Source organism: Enhydra lutris, unplaced genomic scaffold (genome assembly GCF_002288905.1).
Source record: "Enhydra lutris kenyoni isolate GAN:26980312 unplaced genomic scaffold, ASM228890v2 scaffoldscaffold25, whole genome shotgun sequence".
NCBI classification, from domain to species: Eukaryota; Metazoa; Chordata; class Mammalia; order Carnivora; family Mustelidae; genus Enhydra; species Enhydra lutris.
The window spans coordinates 4290367-4314199 of record NW_019154109.1 but is presented as its reverse complement, the minus strand read 5'-3'; the positions used below and the strand labels follow the sequence as shown (position 1 = coordinate 4314199).

Below are 23833 nucleotides of genomic sequence, written 5' to 3'. Positions count from 1 at the left end.
GGGAGCCCGATGCGGGCCTCGATCCCAGGACCCTGAGATCATGACCTGAGCCGAAGGCAGAGGCTTTAACCCACTGAGCCACCCAGGCGCCCAAGTTTGTTTCTTCTTAAAGAGGACCTGAAATAGACAACAGGTTACCTAAAGGATCTAACTGTATCTGCAAGAGCAGCTACTAAGCAAACACAGATTCACGAAGTCAGTGATGTGCTTTATAACAATCTACTTGACCTTGAAATAATGGAAGCAAAAATAATTATAGCCGCTGCATCCAATCAGTGCAGTGATTCTAGAGAGGCTGAACGTGAAATACTGCTAGGACACCTAAGTAGAATTCTGCTCACCCCTGCAGTTGGCAAACCATTCACATATATGAAATGCATCCAAAGCAGACATAGAAAAATCAGAGGGTAACCATAAGGTAAATTTAAAGCCATCAATGAAAGCTGAAAATCTCCTATGTGATAATAAACATTCTTAGTTATCTTTAGTAATTCTATTATAAATCTATACATTCATTAACTAAATTTTTCTTCAGATATTATTCTCTATTTCTCATAACAAATAGTTTTTTTTTTAAAAGAAGGAAAATAGGCAGAAAGTAGGTCATTACCTCATTTAGTACTAGATTTGGTAAAATAATTTTCGTTCATCCTTCTTCAACTTCATGATTTCGTATATTTCTAAATACATTCTTCTACATATATCTCTCCCCTTCTACAACTAGTCTAATGTAAGAGCATGACGTAATCAAATGTGCAAATCTTTCTTTCCTTCTAATACCATTCTTGATGATGTTCAGCATTTTGTGAACTTAATGTGAACTTAAGCTAAAGTAGTACATCAGAATGAAGCAGTATACAATGAACCTAAACCTTGGATTTGTCTCCAGAGACTAAAAGGACAAAGCTCCTGAATGCTTGTCACAGCTTAGAGCTCTTCATTCACAAGAATAAACTACTAGTTATTAAATAAACTAAAACATATGATATGCAGAAATTTAACAAGAGGTCATTCTAGCATGTAAATGAACACAAAAATCTCATCTTTTTCCTAATGAGGATAAAATCAAGGATACACTTCCTATCTCTTCTAGATAGTCTCTATGACAGAAAAAATTAAGTTTTTAAATTAAGTAAAAATCACTTTAAAGGAGCTAGAAAGAATGTAATTGTTTCTCCTGGGTATAAGAATGGCACCAAGCATTCCAAAATAGTTTTATTAAAATCTTCCTTCATGTGGAAACGAGGTTTATAAGAAAATGACAGTCTTTAAACTCTAGGCAGAGATGACAATCCAATTTCAAAACATATTTCCCTCCGTTTTATAATACAATTCACACTCAAAAGTATGCACTTCAAACAAAGTACTGTTGAATAAATAAAGACTCACCATCTGTATGGGTTTCTTGTGGAGATCTCGTTCAGTTACCAGTTTTTCTTGGTCAGTGACATAAAGACCTTTCTGTGCTAAAGCCTGGATTACAGCATCATGGCCCAAAAGGGGTTTTGCAGCATCACTCTTGAGAATGAGACTCCCAGCACGACAGTATAGTTCAGCTGATAGAAGCAAATTAACAACAGGAGGTTTGATGTGTTCCTGATCATACTGATCAGTGTAAAACGGTTCTCGAAGTTCCTCTGGCACATTTTCTATAAAGATTAAGATGAAAAAAATTCTTAGGATATGTTTATAAAAGAAACACAATTTATTTAATAATTATTATGTCACAGAAGATTCCTTTTAAAAATAACAATAACCCTTTAGCTAAAAAGATAATTTATTAGAGCTTGGCAGATAATCTAGAATAAAGGAGATAGAAATCTCCTTTACAGAAGATACTGTTCCAAGTATAATCTAAAAAGGGACTACAAAGGAAACAAAGAGAAAAGTTTTCTAAGTCCAGTGCCTCTGAGGAAAGTTTTCTCACATGCATACTCAAATCCATAGAATGTGCTAAAAGATTCCTAAAAACTAATTTCAGTGAATGCCCTCACATTCAAGTAGTCGACCAGAAAATGCACTATAACAGATACTACAGGGGAAACGCATGCCCTTGCCAAATGGCAGCATAAGATCATTTGCCCAAAGTTGTACAGCTAAGCACTTGCAAAACAAAAACTGCCTAACTTAGTCTGTCCCTCTGTCTCAGGGTCTCTGGTCTCTTGCCCTTCTTGCTTAGCCTGCTGAAGGTATTTACAGACCGTTACAGCTATAGTTTAGGGGAGAACTACTCTTAAAAATCCCTTCACCTAGTAAATCACTACTACCTTCACCTTACCACTCACCATCCTACCCCAACAAGCCCTCCAGGACATCCAACTGACACAGAAATGGAGATACAGAAAGGAGAGTTTATAAATGGGACATGTGAAAGAAAACAAATTCTTCTGAGTTTCTTTTCTGCCAGCGATTTCCCTTGAAGAATGTCAAGCCCCACTCTCTCAAGGTCTACTTCTAGAACACCCTTAAGAGCTGCTTTTATATCTGATGGCAGCCAGATTACCAAAAAAGCAACAAACAAAACACTTCTCACTGTTTTACAAGTTTTCTTCTTTTCTACCTTGAATCTCTTCCTCTTCCTCCCACTCCTTAGCTGGGCTCTGTGCTCTTAACCAAAGCCAACGTAAGAATGAGGTTTGTCTTCCAAAAGGAAAGGCAGGCATCTAAGTTACAAGCTACCATGGAGCTACAACCATAGCTCTGGCATGACACCTAGCCAGTCTCTTTGAAAAGTGAGGTTTCAAAGCCAGACAACCCCAATCACTGGTATTAGGAAGCTTCTGAATAGATAGCTTTAATACAAGCCCAAAATAAGTCACAGTACTAACCCAAGGGAGCATTTTAAAAATATATTCACAAAATATTAATATACTCCTCAGCAATTCTCACCCTGAAGTTTTTAAAGAGCTTTTATTATTTAGAAAAATATTTTCACCGGGGTGCCTGGTTGGCTCAGCGGGTTAACTGTCTGACTTTTGGTTTTGGCTCAGGTCATGACCTCATGGGTCATGAGACTGAGCCCCACCTCAGTGGGGAGTCTGCGTAAAGATTTTCTCCCTCTGCCCCTACTCCCACAAACATGCATACACGCACCCTCTCTCTAAAATAAATAAATAAATCTTGAAAAAATATTTTTTCATCAAACATTATTACAGTAATGATCGCATTGTTCATTTTATATACCATCATGGTTCTGGAGAAATTCAAGGAGTTAGAAATAATTCCCACCTTCAAGAAGTCAATAATCTACAAGAAGACTAGACAGACAAATGAAGTTAAGCAATTCAGAAACAATGAATGAGTAGGCATCAAATGAAAGAAATTAATTGCTAAATGAACAATCGTTCTAATAATCGACTTCTAAGTGCTTAAAAGTCAAAGCAAGCAGCATCATAGTGGGCTGCGATTACTTCTATGTTAAGAAAAAGGATAGGAAGAATAGGCAGAATTTATTTAGCCAAAAAAATTAAAAAATAAAGAGTATCTAAACAGAAGGGGAGAGCCAGGGAGAGAAAGAGAAGATGTGAAGAGACACCAAATTCAACAATTTGGGTGGAGGAAAGGGTTCATGTAAGATAAGAGTAAGCAGTAAAGCTGGAATGGGAGGCAGGGGATAAGACAAAAGTAGTATCTCTTTTAAAGATGAAGGCTTTATACAGTAACAAGGAATTGCTTACTGTTTAAAAGGAGAAGAGTGACACATTAAGAATGATGTTTGGGGGGGGGGGGTTGCCTGGGTGGCTCAGTTGGTTGAGCACCTGACTTTGGCTCAGGTCATGACCTCAGGGTCCTGGGATGGAGCCCCATGTCAGGCTCATCATTCAGAGGGGAGTCTGCCTCTCCCTCCGTTCCTCTTCCTGCTCAAATACTCACTCTCACTCTCTTTCTCAAACAAATAAATAAAATAAAAAAAAAAAAATAGAATGATGTTTGGGGATAATTAATCTGGTCTTCAATACTGATAGTGGTGAAAATCAGACATAGACTATAAAGGTAAGGAAATGAAGTGTGAAAACCAAGAAGTAAAAGACATGAAGAATTACTTAATACAAACCCAAAAAGACCCAGGAATAAAGCAAAGGGAGGGGGTGAAGATGGCAAAGACCATTAGGCCTGGGTTACCTGGGAAACAGTGATAACATTAATAGAAAAAAGAAAATCAGAGGAAGCACTAATTCTGGAAGCAAGATCATAAACTCAGTTTTAGAAATGCTGATTTAAAATGACAGCAAAAATATCCAAAAAGCAGCTGGGGATATAGGACTCTGGAAAGAGGTCAAGAGTAGATATATCAATTTGGAATTCTGGTGAAATCTAAAAATATCATCCTCATTTAATAATTAAAAACACTTTTCCTCCTTCATAGCTACTTTAACCAATAGTGAGCCAGCCTTAAACTTAACAGCTGCCTCACCCCAGGTATAAACTACAGAATAGAGTGTTGCTGAATTAAATTTAGTATCATAGGAACTATATAGAAGTTATTTAGTAGAACAACTCTAAAAGAGAAATTATTTGATTTTAAGATTATTATAAGATATAGGCCTAATGGAGTTTAATTTCCTGTAACAATAAAAAGATGACTAATACAGGTGACTTGGTATCTGAACATAAGCCATGCAAAGAAAAGTGACTGCTAATTTCCAGGATTACAGACTTCTCTACCATACCTGCACATCCACCTAACATTCATTTATTGCTTTTATATCCATTCTCACACTGATCTAATTTTTAACAGCTTGGTAAAAGTGTTGGACAATCAGACAAAATGCAAATATATATTAGGAATTAGGAATATACTAACACTAAGGACATTTATGTGTCAAGACACTGTACTAAACGTGCCTTCTATCATTCAATATTAACAATTCTCTTGTCCCCATTTTAAAGATAAGGAACCTAAGAAAGGTTATCTTGCCAAGGGCACATATTTGATAAATGCAGAGTCCTAGCTCAAAATCATCTAGCTAAATATCTTAAAAAGTAACAATGGTTTGCCAAGATCACTAGGTTAGAAGGTGGAAGACATACAGCTGAGGGGCTATTTCCATTTTATTATGGCATACCTACAAACCTAAGATACGAAAGTGCACGTTTTAAAAAGATCCTAAAGGAAAAAAAAAAAAAGGAAAGGATCCATAACAAGCCAAAGAATGTTTACAAATATGACCCAAAAAAAGGGCCTAAAACAGTTTTTTCCACCCCCTAAAGAATGCAAAACTGCAGAGTAAGTATTACAAAATAGGTCACTTTCAAAAACAACTCTTCAAGCACTAAACATGGCTTAAAACAAGACTTCATTTTGCCAACTATCCAAAACTCTTTTAAGTTTGAAATTGTATCACATTGTGAAACAAATAAGCTGAAAGAGCATTTTAGAAAACAGACAAAAATCAAAGATAAGAGGTTTCACCCTCTCCCTCACTTCCAGAACACAAAAGTTAAGAAATTAATGTGTAAGGAATGGATGAGTGAAACTCCACTCCTAAAATTGCAAAGGATAAGAGACAAGTTTTTCTTGTGTACCAGGACTTAAGCAGAACCTACCTTAATCATGTTATTATAAATCCTGACTAGATCTAAGTTTTGAAATTAACAATCACCTGAAATGCTTGAAGTACAAGTAAAGGGAGTAGACAGTGAATCGCTCAAGGCAATTTTCTATAAAGATGGGTTAGTTAGTAGTTGCATACGTATAGCAGCAAATGATATACATTTCTTTAAAACAATGAAGGGTAGAGAGGTAAGAGGGGAATGCATTTCAGAAATATCACCATGCTTGGTCATGGGAACATTGCCTTATTTTCTAAATCTAAAAAAAATTATCTCTAAAACAATTACTGAGAGAGAACTAGTGAGTTTGAAAAATTCCAACTGAAAATAAGACATAAATCTTGAACTTGAAATTAACCAAGACATGAAATGGTCAATAACATGGAAAAAAACAATAGTACCAGTATCAGAGAAAGTTAGGAGTCATTTTTTACCTCTGAAAATGGAAATATTTTTTAAAACCCACTGTTGACAAAAATGTATCCTTATACATGACCAAAGGGCAAGGACCATGTCTGTCTTATTCACCAGGATATAAATTCCCAATTCCTAACTTAATGCCTAGTACATGGTAAACACTCAATACATACCTAATAAATGAATGAAAATGTTTTTTTTTCTTTTTTTAATTAACATATAATGTATTATTTATTTCAGGGATACAGGTCTGTGATTCATCAGTCTTACACAATTCACAGCGCTCACCATAGCATATATGCTCCCCAATGTCCATCACCCAGCCACCCCATCGTCCCATCCCCCTCCCCTCCAACAAACTTTAGTTTTTTTAAAAAATATTTTTCTTTAGCACTGTCCTAAAAGGACTCTAATATTTCAAACCTCCCCTGAACTCCCAGATTCTGTGCTAGTCATCAAAATGTATTCCTTGCACCTGTCTTTAAAAACTTTAGGGGCACCTGGGTGGCTCAGTGGGTTAAGCCTCTGCCTTTGGCTCAGGTCATGATCTCAGGGTCCTAAGATCAAGCCCTGCATAAGGCTCTCTGCTCAGCAGGGAGCCTGCTTCCCCCTTCTCTCTGCCTGCTGCTCTACCTACTTGTGATCTTTCTCTCTCTGTGTGTCAAATAAATAAATAAAATCTTAAAATAAATACATACATACATACTTTAGAGTTATCTCCCTAGGCCACACTTCTGCAAAGAAGTAAAACCTTCAAAACCAAACCTCTTTTCAGTTAACCTACATTCACTACCTTTAGGAGGCAGCACGATATAGCGGGGAAAACTGGGGCTTTTTGAAAGTACGGGCTTTGGATTTAAAAAGAGGAGTCTGAATTTTACCAGTTACTTGCTACAGGATTCTGAGTATAGTAATTAATTTCTCTGAGTTCAAGTTTCTCCATATTCTGCAGATGTGACTCAGCCTCCTCCTTCTTCTACCCTGTCTCCCCTCCCCCAATGGCCCACTATGCTCCAGACATCCAAGTCTTTCTGTTGCTACAGCATGTCTAGTTTGTGCCTTTTGGCCTATACACCAGCTCTTCCTTCTGCTTCTAATGTTCCTCCCTCTAACCTTCACATAGCTCATTCCATTCTGATCTCAGCTAAACGTTACCTCCTCAGATATATCTTCCCTGACCACCCAATCAGTCATCTTATTTTAATCCTCTCTGTAACAGTTAATACTATTCTGTAATATGTATGTTTATTTCTACCTCTTTCCACTATAATGTAACCTCAAGCAGAGCAGGATATTTCTCCATCCTGTGTCACTGGCACCTAAAACAGTGCCTGGAACATAGCAGGCACTCAAATGTTTACTAAAACAACATAAAGTACCTAACCATAGGGCTTTGCCTTCAAATGAGATGCCAATTAAAAGTGAACTCCCTCTACCCTTCCGCTTACAAAATGATGTATTAAGTGCTGTTCAGCATTCCTGAGCTTATATTATCTCCTCCACTCCTCCCACTACCCTGTGAGACTAAAGCACCTCTTCTGAGTCCCAGATCCTTGTAAGCCAGCTAGCCTACTCAACTCTTCACTTGGATGTCACAAAGAAACCCCAAATTCAAAATGCGTGCCAAGCTTTTCACTGACAAGGGGAGTTACAAATATAGGAAGGGACTAGAAATGAACTAGAAAGACTAGAATGAACTCTGGTGTTGAACTAAAATGCAAAGCATCATTATGAACACATGGTGTTTTATATCTGTCTATATACAGAGAAAGAAATAGATGTACCTTATGTTATGTGTGTCTTCCCTAGCTCTGTCTGCGAACCCCCAGAAGGAATAAACCTAGCATCTATATCTTGGTTTCTCACTAAAAGGAAAGAAACAGCGATTTCCAGAGCTGGAGAAGACAAAGTACAAGATGAGCTAAGAGTGTCTTTGTATGTATGGGGCAGGGGGGTGGTGGTGGGGGAGGTTTGTGCATGTGTGCCAAAAAGAAAAAAAATGCCACCAAATGATGGGGCCATGTCAGAAGGACACAGGATCCAGATGAAAGGCGATTCCACTGGCCAAATCTGGGACAATATGAACATCAAAATACATAATGATAATAAAGGATTATAACCCACTGAATAAAACAAGAATCAATGAGTCCATCCTGATATAAATGAAAAAGTAGCAAAAGAAAAACCTATTTCTTGTTGTAGAACATCAATTAATAAATGGGAAAAAATAATAGTAATAATCAATAGTAAAAATTGACAAGCAAGAATCATTACTGTATGCTAAAATGGCAGATAAAAGTTTGATGAACAGGATATTTCAATTCATCTCCCCATAAATTATCAACTCAAAATGGAATAATAATTTTATGGTGCAGAAACATGGCAGATACTTTAACCAACTGATCAAAGTTAACATCACCAATACCAAAACAAACATTATCTGTCTCCTGATACAATTTACTGAGGTTATAGCATCTCTTCTGAGGTAATTCTGTCAGATATGCCTAACTTTAATCTGGAAGACTCTTTAGACAAATCCAAATTGACATTCTATAAAATAACTGGTCTACTGTATTTATAAAACAAAAACTTTAATTTTTTTTTTTTAATTCATTTGAGAGAGATACAGAGACAGAGAGCACAGGCAGGGGCAGAGACAGAGGGAGAAGCAGACCCTGGCTGAGCTGGGAACCTGACTTGGAGCTCGATCCCAGGATCTGAAGATCATGACCTGAGCCGAAAGCAGACCCTTAACCATCTGAGCCACCCAGGTGCTCCTGTAAGACAAAAATTTTAATGAAAGAAAAAAATCAAATTGTGGGCTCATACCTTATGGAGTAATAAGAGGAGAAATTTCCTACTTCTTTCCTCTCCCTCTGCCCCACCAACCTCCCTAGCATCATTATATATTAGGGAGGATGTCAAGCTGTTCCATCTTAGGAAGAATGGAGGGTAAGGAAATCCCCTCTGGCTAAACATCTCTCCTCTGTGGCTGCCTAGATGCCAACTGTTTTGTCTCTAGGTGCCTCCCAGGCACTCTTGCCCAAGTCCCTGAGCAATGCAGGTATGGAGCTCTATAAGGGGGGTGACAAGGGTATGTCTGTTGGTGGAAACAGGTGGTGATTACAGCAGAGATGAGAGGGGGTGCAAGGGTGGGTCAGATGCCAAGGAAGGGAAGAAAGGGAAAGGAAAAGGACAAGAAAAAAGACAGCCAAAGAAGATGGCAGGAGGAGGAGTGGGCTAGGAAATGGTCTCCAGTGTCTGGATTGCCATCAATCCTTGTCTGGGAGCAGGTAGGTCTCTGCGCGCTTTGTTTTTCTTCATAGTGTCTGGGTATTCTTTTTTTTTTTTTTTAAGGATTTTATTTATTTATTTGACAGACAGAGATCACAAGTAGACAGAGAGGCAGGCAGAGAGAGGAGGAAGCAGGCTCCCCATCGAGCAGAGAGCCCGATGTGGGGCTCGATCCCAAGGACCCCGGGACCATAACCTGAGCTGAAGGCAGAGGCTTTAACCCACTGAGCCACCCAGGCGCTCCATGTCTGGGTATTCTTGTTGGGACACTTTCAGCGCCAGCACCCATCCCAGGATCTCATCATCATCCCAGTCATTCGGGCCAAAGATAGAGGGGACAGCTGCTCTATAAGAGCCCACACTCCAGAGCAGGGTATAAGAACACAAGAGGGGAGGCAGCCCAGTCAGCCCCTGCAGAGAACTGGCTGGTTGTACCACAGAGTGAAGGAAATTTGGCAAGAGCTAAGACAATGCCTAGGGAAGAATCCAGAGGCCAGCTCAGCATGCAGCTCGGGGTGCTCAATCTTTAAAAGTAGCAATATCATGAACAACAAAGACAGACCAAAGAACTATTCCAGTTTAAGGAGACTAAAGAGACAAGTCAACTAACTGCAATGCGTTGATCCTGGACTGGATCTTGGAGTGGGAAAAAAAAAAAAAGGCAATAATGTCATTAAGACAATTGGCAAATTGGAATTTGGACCGTGGATTAGATAATATCATAGCAAAGTTAAGTTTCCTGATTTTTATAATGTTATTGATATTATATAGAAGAAACGGATCCTTCATTTTAGGACACAGACTGGAGTATTTAGGGGTAGGGAACACAATGTCTCTCATACATTCTAAAACAGTTCAGAAAATATTATGTACACATGCATGTACATATACATAAATACACACGTGTTTATGTGGGAGGGTGGGAAAGAGAAAATGACAAATGGGGCAAAATGTTAACAATTGGTAAATCTGGCTAAAGGGTACTCAGGAGTTCTTTGTACTACTGTTACATATTTGAAATTACACTGAAAGTTATGAAACCTAAAAATGCCCCAAATCAGTCTTTTCCCCTAAACCGGACCATCTTCCAGCATTCCCCACATCGATGAACGACACCACCATCCATCTAGTTGCACAAGCCAGAAACCTAGCAGTCATCATTAATGCCTCCTTCCTCCTCAGCCCAGATAAAATCCATCCCCTTCCCACAGTGTCAACTCACATCTCCTGGGTCCAGGCTATCGGTGCTTCTCATGTGAATTACCTTATTTACTCCTCATCGTCTTCACACATCCACTCCTGTCCCTATTTCAAACCATACTCTCCTACAGCCAGAATTTGCTTATTTGCCATAGCAAATTTGATGTTACATACCACCATGGAACCTTTGGGTTTTCAATGACCTTCAGCACCTTCAAGGATTAAAATCCTCAGGGCACTTGGGTGACTCAGCTGGTTAAGTGCCTGCCTTCAGCTCAGATCATGATCCCAGGGTCCTGGGATCGAGCCCCATATCAGGCTGCAAGGAGCCTGCTTCTCCCTCTCTCACTGCCCCTCCCCTGCTTCTGCACTCTCTCTCTAATAAATCCTTTTTAAAAAATGGATTAAAATCCTCCCTCGGACCTTAGAAGGAAGAAGTAATCCTGTCCCTACCCACTACTTTGTATTAGGCATCCCTGCTAGCCGCATTCAGTTCCTAACTATCACACACCCTTTCAATACAGAACCTTTGCCTTTGTACATTCTGGTCACTACTGAGAATGTTTTTCTCCCCATTCTTTACCCTTTCAGTTTCTGGGGGGCCAGCGATCAACTCAGTTTCATGCAATTCCCATCCCCCATGAAAGGAAGAACATACTATTTGTCCTTCCTTCCCTGTATCTCAGTGTAATGTACTGTTACTTTCTATTCTATTCAATTATAAAAGAGTAAGTTTGTGGTTTTTAAAATATAGGTGAAAGTATAGATAAGCACTAGTAAGCAAGAAGTTTGTTAAACACAGAATCCAAAGAATGTGTTAAATAAAAGGAAGTGGTTAATGTGTATGTTAAACATAAAGGGATGAAAAACCCCCCAAAAGATACCTACTATTCATGAGGTACCTAGGCACTTAATATTCATGACATATTGAATATGCATGAGACTAAACAAACAAGAGGCAGTGAACACTAAATATACATGAATACTTAATATCTGTTGAGTCCTTAATTTGGCCACCCACTGGTGACACCCATTCTGGCCTATGTGTCCCCTGACCAAGCAACACAAAACCCATGGCTATTCATCTGGCTTATGGGTAAGCTACAGCTGGGGCAGACATGCTTGTTCCTGGTGTCTCTCTGATACAAGTGTGTATCACTGGCCTATGTGTCACTATGGGCCTCCTTGTTCAAACTTCAACTCCGGTCCTTGTGACCATACCATCATCATTAGGGAAGGCTAATGCAGCAGAAAGAGATGGACATAAAAACAATGTACACTGCAGGATTCAGGGAGCACAGTTCTTTCTCCCTGCTTGCGTTCTATCTTAAATATATTAACTTACCTCATCTTTTTCTCCTTGCTTCTCACTGTAAATTGACTTAACAAACCATATGATTTAAGCACTTTAAATCATATGAGCCCTTTTATATGTGAGCCCTTCTTTTCTGTGACCTCTGGAGTAGTTTGCCTGGTAGTATACTTGAAGGCTACCATTCATTAAGGTAATTTCCCACATAGGATAACCATACACTTGACAAAGAAAAGTTTCTTTTTAAAGCAGCTTTCCAGCTAATAAATGAAATCATGACAGTCACAGAGTTAACTAGACATTAAGGGCCTCCTGGTAGAAATATGCACCACGTGTGAAGTATGCCAAAAAATAAATAAACTTCAATCTGTATAATCTTATAGACTTAACTGCCAATTCATAAGAAACCTGCTAAATAATACCACAGAGATCCAGACTACAAGAAATTTTAAAGGACAAACACTCTGTAAATACTCTCTCCAGTAAATAAAGGCAAGCAAGACAAAATGAGATGTAGGAGAAGCCTATATATTAAAAAAAAACAAAAAACAAAAAACAACCACACTTAAACATATCAACCAATTATAAAATATGACCCTTATTTGGATACTGACTGGAACAAATGAACTATAAAACAAAATAAATAAATAAAAACAAAGATTCATGCGACAATCCGAGAAATCCTAACACTGATGATACAGAGTGCTGTGACAGACAGTGCTGTGATGATGGCAGTACCGTGGTTATGTTTAAAAAAAAAAAGAGTTCCTGACTTTGAAGATACATACTAATATATTTATAGATGAAATGATACAATGTCTGGATACAACGTTTGCTTCAAATAATCAGTGTGGCTAGAAAAAAATCAGTGTAACTGATAAATCAAGATTGGCTATGAGTTGATAGTCATGGAGGTTGGATGAAGAGTACATAAAAGTTTATTGTCACTGCACATATTTGGTATCTTCTAAAATCAAATGGCTTTGTTTAAAGAGAAAGAAAAAAGAGAATACAGAACGTCCATTCAATGATTAGGAAAGAGCTCTGAATACTGTGATATGTGGATGTGAGGCCTACACCTACCACAGCCATTTGCTTCCACAGAGAGAGGACTGAGAGGACAAGAAGGGCAGAGCTAAGGGAATCACTAAGAAATAGAACTGGATCCTTGATCAAATCAGATCAAAAGCTCATCCTGCCTCAGAACTTTTTCAGTTATGTAAGCCAATAAATCCTCTGTACTATAAGCCAATTTGAGAGGGATTTTCTGCTACTACAAGTGAAGATACTTTGACACGGTCTCCCATTAACTCTCAACCTACTCTGGTCATGGTTCTGCCTCTACATTCCCCTCAATATGTTCTCAGCGACATCATAAATAATTTCATCATTGCTAAATCCAATAATTTTATGAGACTTCCTGCTCAGCTGTACCTTATTCTCCTCCATCTCAATGTTCTCTTCCTTGTGCTTGAGATTCTACACTTGCCTGGCTTGCTTTTGTCCTCTCTGGCTTCTCTCAGTCTGGCTCCTTTGATGGTTCTCCTGTCTTGGGTCCCCTTCTCTCTCCTCCATACTTTCCCTCAAAGTGACTGGCAGTTACTCACTTTTTTTTTATAACCGCTTATGTGTATCATCCCAGAGGTCTTCTAAATTCAACCTATGAATTTTCAAGGGCCTAATGCACACACCACCATTTTAGATATTCCTCAAATTCAATGCTGTCCTCTCACACATACATACACACAACTCTCTTCCATACACACAACTCTCTTCTACATGGCTCTCTTCTACTGTGCCCTTTCTCCGTAAACAGAAGCAATCTCAACACTCCCCCCACTCTCATCTTTGCTTCCACATGTCCAATCAGTCACCTAGTCTTAACTTTTACATTCATCCCCTTTTTCCATATCCACTGCCACCATCCAAATTCAAGGTGTTACCATCTCCCACCTGGATTATAGCTTCCTAATTATTTCCTTCTTTGTAACTCTTGGTCCCCCTCCAGTACATTTTCTACTTCCAAGAAATACTTTTTTTTTTTTAATGTGGTAAAATATACATAACATAAAATTTACCTTTTTAATTTTTTTTAAGAGTGACAGAGAGAAGGCTGCCTGCCTGGCTCAGTTGGTTAAGCATCTGCCTTCAGCTCAGGTTATGATCCCAGTCCCACACCGCCTCGGGCTCCTTGCTGGGCAGGAAGCCTGCATCTCCCTCTGCCTACCACTCCCCCTGCTTGTGCTTTCTCTCTCTCTCTCCCGCTATGACAAATGAATAAAATCTTTTTTTTGTTTGTTTGTTTGTTTGTTTTTAAGGTTTTATTTATTTATTTGACGGACAGAGATTACAAGTAGGCAGAGAGGCAGGCAGAGAGAGAGGAAGGGAAGGAGGCTCCCTGCCGAGCAGAGAGCCCAAAGCGGGGTTCAATCCCAAGACCCCAGGATCATGACCTGAGCCGAAGGCAGAGGCTTTAACCCACTGAGCCAACCAGGTGCCCCCAAATGAATAAAATCTTTTAAAAAAAGGTTGAGAGAGACAGTGTTGGGGGTAGGGGGAGCAGAGGAAGAGGGACAGAGAGAATCTTACGCTTGATCTCATCTCACAAGCCTGAGCCAAAACCAAGAGTTAGACGCTTCACCAACTGAGTCACCCAGATACCCCCCACCACCAAATTTAATCATTTTTAATGTACTCCAAGAGTTCTTTTAAAAAACAGGTTTCTGATGATGTCACCTAACTTAAAACAATCTGAGTAGCTCTGGGTCCAGATGGGAAGATTTTTCCTAGATCAATCCTCATATACCTTTTGAGTTTTCAATCTGTGCCTATCTCACCTATTCAAAAAATATTTTTGTGTCAAAAAGTAAATTTTCAAGATCTTATAATCAAAATTTCTAGTATCTATATAAAAAAAAGGAGGTCGCTAGAAAAAGAATTATTTCTGCTGTTTCAAAATTTGTTACATTACAAAGTTCTACAAACTATGAATTAGAGAAAAATTAACGAGGTCACCAATTCCTTTATTAGAATATCATCAAAAAAGAGAAGGGAAAACAAGAAGACAGCTGAAAAAGAGAATCTTGAGAGTAGTAGAAAATGCCAGCAGAAAAAAATAAAGCTATCTACAGTTGACTGTCAAACAAACCAGGGGGTTAGGAGTGCCAACTCCATGCCCCAAGCAGTCAAAAACCCGCATATAACGTCTGCCTCCCCAAAAACCTGACTCTTAATAGCCTGGTGTCAACCAGACGTCTTACTGATAACACAGCTGATAACACATTCTGCATGTTATATTTATTATATACTGTATTCTCACAATAATACTTAACTTTCCTTAATTTTTTTCACCACTTCCAGGCTACACGGTTCATCTACAAGCTTTTTCAAATGATCACATACTTCAAAAAAATGATTCAATATATTTCTTGGAAAAAAAAAAAAGTGTATACATGGATCCATGCAGTTCAAATTCATGTTGTTCACGGGTCAACTGTACTTTGAAACTTACATTTGTTAAGGACAAATGTCTTTTAAAATATTTCAAAAGTTTTATCAAATGTCTTTTATTCCAAGAGCCTAAAGTACTTAGAATCTGCATGCAATTCCTAATTTAGAGACAGAAAATGGTGTGACGGAAAAAGCACATTCAAAATAACTTTTTAAGATCAAACACATACATTCCCAGGAGCCTATGTTTGTGAAATATGGAGCAGGGAGATTAAAGGATATTTCTATTAACTGAAATTCCATCTCTTTATCTAAAGAAAATAGGACAGAGATACTTCATAAACCTTACTAGGCATAACACAGCAGAGTACAGCTGTAAGGATTACAGAAAGAGCTCAGTGGCCTCTCTATTACTATATGCCTAGTCTCTTATGTTGTCTAGTTTGTAGTGAAAAATATTTTTAATAAAAAGAAGTCTTTAAAATTATTGTAAGAAATATAATCCCATTCTACAAAGGTAAACAGAATATCTAAAGGTAGCCAAAGTGTGAGACTGATAAATTCTAACGCTCTGCAATTTAATTTTTCTTCTACAGAACTCAAAGCAGTGTATAAATGTTTATTATCATGACGCTTCAGCAAGCAGGGGAACGAAGAGTACTTCAGGAAAATGCCCCAGAAAATAAAAAGAAGCAAATAGTAATAGGAGAACTGGAAAGATACTATTGTATAGGACTTAAATCTAAAATATTATATTGACAACGAGTCAACATTTAAGAAGGGAAAACTGTGCAAAGCTTAGGATGTAAAGTGCTAAGTGTCATAAATGAAAACAACTGTTATCTGAGCTAAAGCACCAAGCCTGTCACTATTAATAAATGTGTAATTATTTAAGTATTAGTATTTGTAATTTACCTATCAAAAAGGTCCAATAGCTAGTCTACATGGAAAACTAGATTCGCTGGGGATGGGGGGAGACTCTGAAATCACACACCAATGTTAAATATATTTTCTATCCCTGTACTAATTTAGCAAATAAAAGAAAGATTAAATATACTTTCAAATTCTGCAAAACAAATTTAAGACTTATATTTGAAAGGTTTCCATGTGTTCTTTATGCCTTCACTTTCAGTACTATACTACAACTGTAATGAACTACGGAAAGCATATAATATAAAGGTTAAAATACAAATTTTAGTATCATAAAGGATTAGACTCCAATTGTGGTTCCACCACTTAGAATCACTTACAAGCTGGATGATAAAGGCAAGTTATTTAGACCCTCTGTTTCCTCATTAACAAAAAGAGCAAACTACCCAATTTCCTGAATTCTTATCTTCCATTTGAATAGGTCTGAAATCAGAATGTGTTCTTACAATTAACTTGGACTTTAATGTACAAAAACCTTTTTTAAATCGCAGGTGAATCTTACAATCTTCAGAGCAATGGTTCTCAAGCTGGGGTCATTTTGCCCCCCAGGAGACATAGGCAAGGTCCAGAGACATTCTTGGTTGTCACAGCTGGAGTGGAAGTGAGGGTGGAGAATACTGTCAACCAGTGAGTAGAGGCCAGGGATGCTGACAAAATCCAACAATGTAGAGCATGGCCCTCCACAACAAATTGGCCAGCCAATTGTTCTGTGGTTGGAAATCTTGCTTTAGAGTTATAATGGAAGAAATAAAATGGTATCCACTTTAATAGGATGTTCTTGGAATTTGAAAAACCTGACAATTAAAAAATGTTCAAAACTGTACTTAGCACAAAGTATGTGTTCAACAAATTCATCATAGCAGGTGCTTTTTTTAATCCAATGTGCTTAGAATAATTTAGCTACAAAATAATTGCCAAATTCCTTAAACTGGCTCTTCAAACAACAGTGTTCCAATTTACCTTTCAAGCTGGATCCCCCACTATTTCATTACATAAGCCTCCTTTAAACCTACTGTTCTATTGTTCCACTAACACTACCTTGGTTTCAAAACTCCATGCCTGCACACATACTATCTCCTCCGCCTACAATGCCTACTTCCCATTCAGCTGGACTCCCTTCAGGGTCATCTAACTACCACCTCCACTTCAGAGGTCTTCCTTCACAGTTCACTGAGCCTGAGAGTGTCCTCTCTCCATCTGCTACTTCTCCCTCCCTCTGCATGTCGCTGTCCCAGTTACATGGCTCTTAAACATTTCCTGAACTCTACTATAGTTACACATGTATCACATCTCCCCAACTAGAGCATAAATTCTTAAAAGAATGGCATGGTTTAAACACCTGTAGGGGTGCCTGGCTGGCTCAATCGAAGAGCCTGCAACTCTTGATCTTAGGGTTGAGAGTGTGAACACACGTTGGGCGTAGAGATTACTTTAAAAAAAATAATAAATAAAATCTTTTTAAAAATAAAAATAAAATAAAACCCTGTAGTGTTTGACACTGTTAATAAGACCACCCCCTTGAAATTTTTCCTTCCAGGGCCTCAGTATTATTAAACTTTCTTAATTCCCTTCCTAAGTCTCTGACCACTTTTAATTCTGCCTCCTTTTTCCCCAGGGCTCCCCCGCAAAACATTGTTAAGTATTCACTACCCTAAATTCTGGCATCCTCACATCTACTACAATTTCAGTTGCATTTGATGCACAGAAGACTCTGTGCATATAATTTCTAGCCTCAACTTCCCAACTATACTATATACCTACATTTTTTAGCTATCGACATCATTAAGTTTCTCAGATTAGATATTTGGTCAATACATCATATTCAAGGCTTCAAAAACAAAGCTGACATCCCATTACAAAGTGCTGCTTTCTCTATCTCTGCCAATGGCATAATGATTCATCCTCCCAGTCACTAAGTCTCAAAACATCAGGTAACCTCATCCTACTTAAAACCTCAGGTGACCTCATCCTTTTATATATTACCTTTTTATTTCAACTATTTCCCACGTACCCCAAATTCAGTCATTTAGAAACGCGAGGGATTATAACTCTGCAACATTTTTTCTACCTTTAGCCTGTTTTCCATTAATTTCACTTCTCCTCATATAGTACAATGGTTAACAGAATAGACTGAAGTCAGATTTCCCAAGTTCAGATCCCAGCTCCATAAACTGAGTGGCTTTGGATGTGTTCCTAAACCTCTGAGCTTCATTCTCCTCATCAGTAAAATAGGAATGATTAATAGTTTCTACCTCTTAAGCCTGTCACGAGAATTAAAATCATATGACATGCAAAGTGCTTGATACACAGCAAGTACTTAATAAATATTAGCAGCTTTATTCTCATTTCCACTCTACAATAAGCTTTCTTGATATCTTGCTTGAACTCCTGCGATAACTTCCCAAACTTGCCTCTCTGCTATTGGTCTTTCTTACCCACAATGCTACCCATTGTCATCACAACCTTCCTACATGCCTAAGTCAGAGCTAACATAGGATTTTGACAGCAAAATGTGTTAGACCTACAAAGAAATGTAACAAGGTATATTTATAATAGAAAATGGTATGAAGAGGAGAATGATGTAAAGAAAAAAAAAAGGAGAATAATAGTTGATAAAGTTGAAATTATATACTAACACTGGGAAGTTGGCCTTAAATTCCATGTTAAGAACTCCAAATTCAAGAAATTCATAAAGAGGTTTTGTACCCACCATTTTCCCTACAAGATTTAAAGGAACAGAACACTGAAAGCAAACTCAGCAATATCATTGCTTAAATAGGTTAAGCTGTTCAAATACAGTAGAGACAGCATAGCTTAACTTCCTCTTTTGCAATGTGCTTCAAGTAATGAGCATCTGTTTATTAAAATTCATCTAAACAAACTTATTCTTCATTTGATCAAAACTGTATCTGCATTCTTCTACAAAATAAGCTATTAAGATTTGGGCTATTTGGAATATTTTTAGTGTACTGAGAAGAACATGGCTCAAAGCTTCCGACGCAAGACTGAATAAAGTAAACATTTTATCTGCTTTCTAGGTATTGCAATATTAGTGCTTTATTTCTTTTGTACGATTCAATAACTTCATTCTACACCCATCATTAATTTCTAGCTATCTTTTTTTTTTTTTTTTAAGGATTATTATTTAGGAGAAAGATAAAGAGCAACTGCACCACAAGCAGGGGGAGGAACAGAGGAAGAGGGAGACAAGCAGACTGCCTGCTGAGTGGGGAGCCTTAGGTGCAGGACTTTGTCCCAGGATCCTGAGATCATGATCTGAGCTGAAATCAGGATTCGGAAGCCCAACTGAATGAGCCACTCAGGAGCCCCACTAAAATCACTTCTTTAACGATGATATATAGGGTCTTCAGGTATTGATTTAGTCCTTTTTCTATGAGAATCTTCCTAATTTTTGATATATTGAAAAGTAGTAAACTTTAGAAGTGTATGTGTTGGAAAAGTCATTTAAAGTGATAGGTAGAGGGGCGCAGTCAACTGGGCTTCTGACTCGTGATTTTGGTTCAGGACATGATCTCAGAGTCCTGGGATCGAGCCCTTCATGGAACCCTGCACCCAGCAAGGAGTCTGCTTAGGATTCTCTCTCTCACTCTGCCCCTCCCCCTGCTTCATGAGCTCTCCAACTCTCTCAAATACATAAATAAATCTTCTAAGTGATGTTAGTAAATCAAAACTTAAAGTTGGGCTATTTTTTTTTAATTATTAACTGAATACCATTAGGTAATACCTTTGAAATATGTTGTTATTTACACTATTAACACTTGCTGCTTAAGTGTCTACAGCAAATGAAGAATATTTACATCAAAAGAAATGAAACCTTAGTTTTTCTCTATTCACTCCATATAAATGTGGAGTGAACAGAACAACCTTTGAAAGGTTGTTGATTAAAAAATAAAACGCACAAACATAGCATTCTCAATAATGTATTGAGTTTTGTTACTAAGTTACCCTCTTAAGGTCTTCTAAGTTTGGGTCTCATAGCATTTTGAGTATGATCTTTTTATCCATTCCAACTGTTGCCAAAGCAAATGTAACCAAGTGCCAACAATACTCATCTAAACCATCTGAGAGTGTGTTAAGATCTGCCCACTCGGGGCACCCAGGTGGCTCAGCAGGTTAAAGCCTCTGCCTTCGGCTCAGGTCATGATCCCAGGGTCCTGGGATCGAGCCCCACGTGGGCCTCTCTGCTCAGCAAGAAACCTGTTTCCCCCTCTCTCTCTGCCTGCCTCTCTGCTTACTTGTGATCTCTGCCTGTCAAATAAATAAAATCTTAAAAAAAAAGATCTGCCCACTTTTTAAAGAAAATAAATAAATAAGACTTCTAACAGGTACTATGTGCACATTTTTCATACTCTGCAGAGTGGTGTAAAGAGCAAAGGCCTCAGAGTCATAAAGACCTGAGCTGGCATGCAGAATTCACCACCTGCCAGATGTTTCACCTTAAACAAATTAAAAGCTCTGAACCTGTTCGCTCATCTGCAAAATGAGAACAGTATCTTCCTCGAGGGTTGTTGTAGGAATAAATGAAGCAATGTATTTAAAGAACTGAGTATATAGCAGGTGTGCCCTGCCTCCACCAATACCATACCCCTGGGAGTCAGTCAAGTGAAAACGGATCTCTGCCCTTACTAAAAGTGTGATAGTAGGAAAGTTGTTTAACCTCTCTGTGCCCTGGGGGAAATGGGGAACAAACTACGAATATCACAAAGTTGCTGTGAATCTCTAACGTACAACATAATGCCAAGCATCTAGCACAGCGCCCAGCACACGACAGATTCCACTCATACTAGATTCCTTTCACTTCCTTTCTTCTTCAATGGTGTTCAATATGTGTTCCTCACCAAGTGGTCCGGAATCTAGCGAACTTGCCTGACGCAAATCCACAAAGTAGGCCATTTTCTGGTTAGTAGCCTTTGTGAATCAAGGGCAACATTTTGACATCTTGTACTATAAGCATCCTCTCAGTTTCAGAAGGAAAGAAAATATTTCTGTTGTTCCCTCTTCCTTCCATTTTGTACACATTGCTTTTCCTTGTAGGTCATTACATAAATTTCCCTCTATCTTTTCTAAATACTTAAACAGCTTCATTTCTCCTCCAAATGGATATTAGCTTCAGTATGCTGCTTATGTTAAAACCAAAATACATCTCTTACTCTCACTGCTGATATCAGTGCCACCAGAAAATAAAAAACACACTGACACTTCATGCTTCCTCCTATGTGTTACTCCACACATTTAGTTCCAAATAAATCTTTAAAATGTAAATTATCTCAAAATGAGTTTTTAATTATACTTACTCCTAATGCCGGTTTTAAGACCTTAACATCTACTTCAATATCAAAGTACAAGAATTTAAATAAAACAAAAGTTGTCATAAACATAAAATCATGTTAAAGTTTCCTTCAAACTAATGCAAATAGTCTTCCAAACACTGAGATTCATTTGCTAGTTAACTAACGTGTGCAGCTCTGAAAACATTGTTATGGTGTTTAAGAATCAATTAAACCATAAATTCCATATTTTCAGTCTTCAAGGTGGAAAGAAGCCATTCTCCTCCCACAAACAACAACATAAAAAAACAAAAACAAAAACAAAAAAACCTTACATTTAACATCTGGAGAAAAGTCTGCAAATACTAAGAAACTTTTTTACAAATAGTTTACATATCTAAAATTTATTATCCAGGGCACAGAAATCTTACAAAATGATTCTTAAAATTACCAGACAAAATTTCCTTACACCAGCATCTTCCTATGAAAAGCTCTCTAATTTTTTCAGAGCTCTACAACATGGGCTCCGAAAGCAAACGCTAAGGAATTACAACAGGAGGCCCTTTTCCTGTTATTTTGCAAAGACTGGGTAATGGAGAGAATGTTTAATTGCCACTGCACTGTACAATCTGTGTCAACAGCACATACCCTCAAAAAAACTCTATTAAAAAAAAAAAAATCCCATAGTAGGCACTGTTTGTTTTTCTTAATTTCTGAGGCTAAAATACGTCTGGCAAAAGGAATATGTCTCACTGATAATAGGAAATGAAAATGGCACCCCACAATCAGCAAGCTAAATATTAGTTTTAAATAAATGGTTTAATAGAGCCTGGAACGTGTATGGAAGGATGATACAGGCTTTAAGAATGACAACCAAAATTAACACTGTACTTCGACATAGGCCACCTTACATTCTACGGAGTCTGAACAGCAGCCATCATTACAAATATCAAAATCAATACAGTACTATGAGCCATCCACCGTCTCCCAATAATAAAGAAACCAACTCAAATTTCTTGGTGGTGTAATCACAATTATGACTGAGGGGGAAATGTATGAGGAAAATACCGCAAAATAAAACCACCCTATGTAAAAACATGGTAAAATAGCTCACTGAAAAAAAGAAAACACGTTTGCTATCCAATGAAAGAAATCTGGGTAAATCCCACCTAACCAAGGGCACTTGATTTAAAACCAAAGCTGCTTTATTTCTCTCTTCTTTCTTATCTTCCCAGCCCCCCCCCCCATTATCTTCCTGAACCTGTTCGAGAAGACACGGAGGGGGATCCGATGATCGGAAACAAAAAACCGGCATGTGTACATCCTGAGGAAGAAGAGGGAAGGGAAGACACCACTTACCTGTTCCAAAGGCTTTGGCCACCAGCCAGGCCAGATTGCAGGCGATTTTGGCCCTGGAGAAATCATAGTGGTCAAAGGGCTTGATGGCTGGAACAATGAAAGTCTTTCTCGTCTCCCGGGGGTCTGCAGCATCCCCCATCTTTCACGGCGGCTCCTCGGGATGTCCGGGCTCTAACCTTCACATGGTGTGGCCTCGCCGCCGCGGGGGTCGGGAGGGGAGGAGGGAAGAGCTCAAACCATCGGGGCCGGGGCGAGGCCCGCCCGGGCGGCGACCGGGGAGGAGAAGCTCAGCTGTCCGCGCCGCGAGCCTGCCGCCTCCCGCGGGAGCCGCCGCCGCTCTTCCCGGGCATAGGAATGTGACGGCGCAGCGTCCGTCCGTCCGTCCGTCCGTCCGCCCCGCGCCGGCGCCCCGCCGAGCCACCCGCCCCGCGAGCGCGCGTGTGAGCGAGGCCGCCTCCCCTTTGTCTCCGTTTAGTCACACGGGCTTGGGGGGAGGGGGAGGCTGGAAGGGCCCGGAATTTTAAGGGGGGGGGAGGCTTTAACAATCACGTTGTGGAAAATGTCCCCGCCATCGCGGTGCCCGCACGCCCCCGCCTCCCGCTTCCCTTCCCTCGGAGCGGGGAGACCCCCTCAGGCCCCGGCGAGTCAAGGGACAAGCCAGGCGCGCGGGACGGGGGCGCCCTCGGTCCCCCGGCGCAGCCTGGTCGGGGGCCGCCGGAGACCGAGCGCAGGAAAACGTCAAAATCACTGCGGCTCCCAGGCCGCCGGCGGCCCGGCCCCTCCTCCGCGCTCCCCTCCCGTCGCCGTCGCCTCCTTCTCCGGCCGCCGTCGCTGCCACCGCCTCCCGGACCTTCCTCCCAGCGGACGGCGAAGGCAGCGGCCCGCCAGAGGCCGTAAATCCCACGCTCTCGGTCCTGCCCTTATCAGTCCTGCCCTTGTATTTTTTCCCCCCTTGCGCCACCCGGCTCGGTCGCTCCCCGTCAGCCGCCGCCGCCGCCGCCGCCGCCGCCGCCGCTGCGGTTTTCCGGCT

General features: G+C 39.5%; 1 protein-coding gene across 5 annotated transcripts in view; it reads right to left on the bottom strand.

Annotated features, from left to right (window-relative positions):
- The window catches only part of LOC111151052 (calmodulin regulated spectrin associated protein family member 2), a 117897-nt gene extending 94677 nt beyond the window's left edge, over positions 1–23220 (bottom strand). For all 5 annotated transcript variants that reach the window (XM_022508780.1, XM_022508781.1, XM_022508782.1 and 2 more), the window contains exons 1-2: positions 22804–23220; positions 1390–1649 (exon numbers count right to left, since the gene is read on the bottom strand). In XM_022508780.1, the coding sequence (XP_022364488.1) occupies positions 1390–1649; positions 22804–22942 (399 nt within the window). In that variant the 5' untranslated portion in view covers positions 22943–23220. The remainder of the gene's footprint in view (positions 1–1389; positions 1650–22803) is intronic.
- Between the last annotated feature and the right edge of the window lie 613 nt (positions 23221–23833).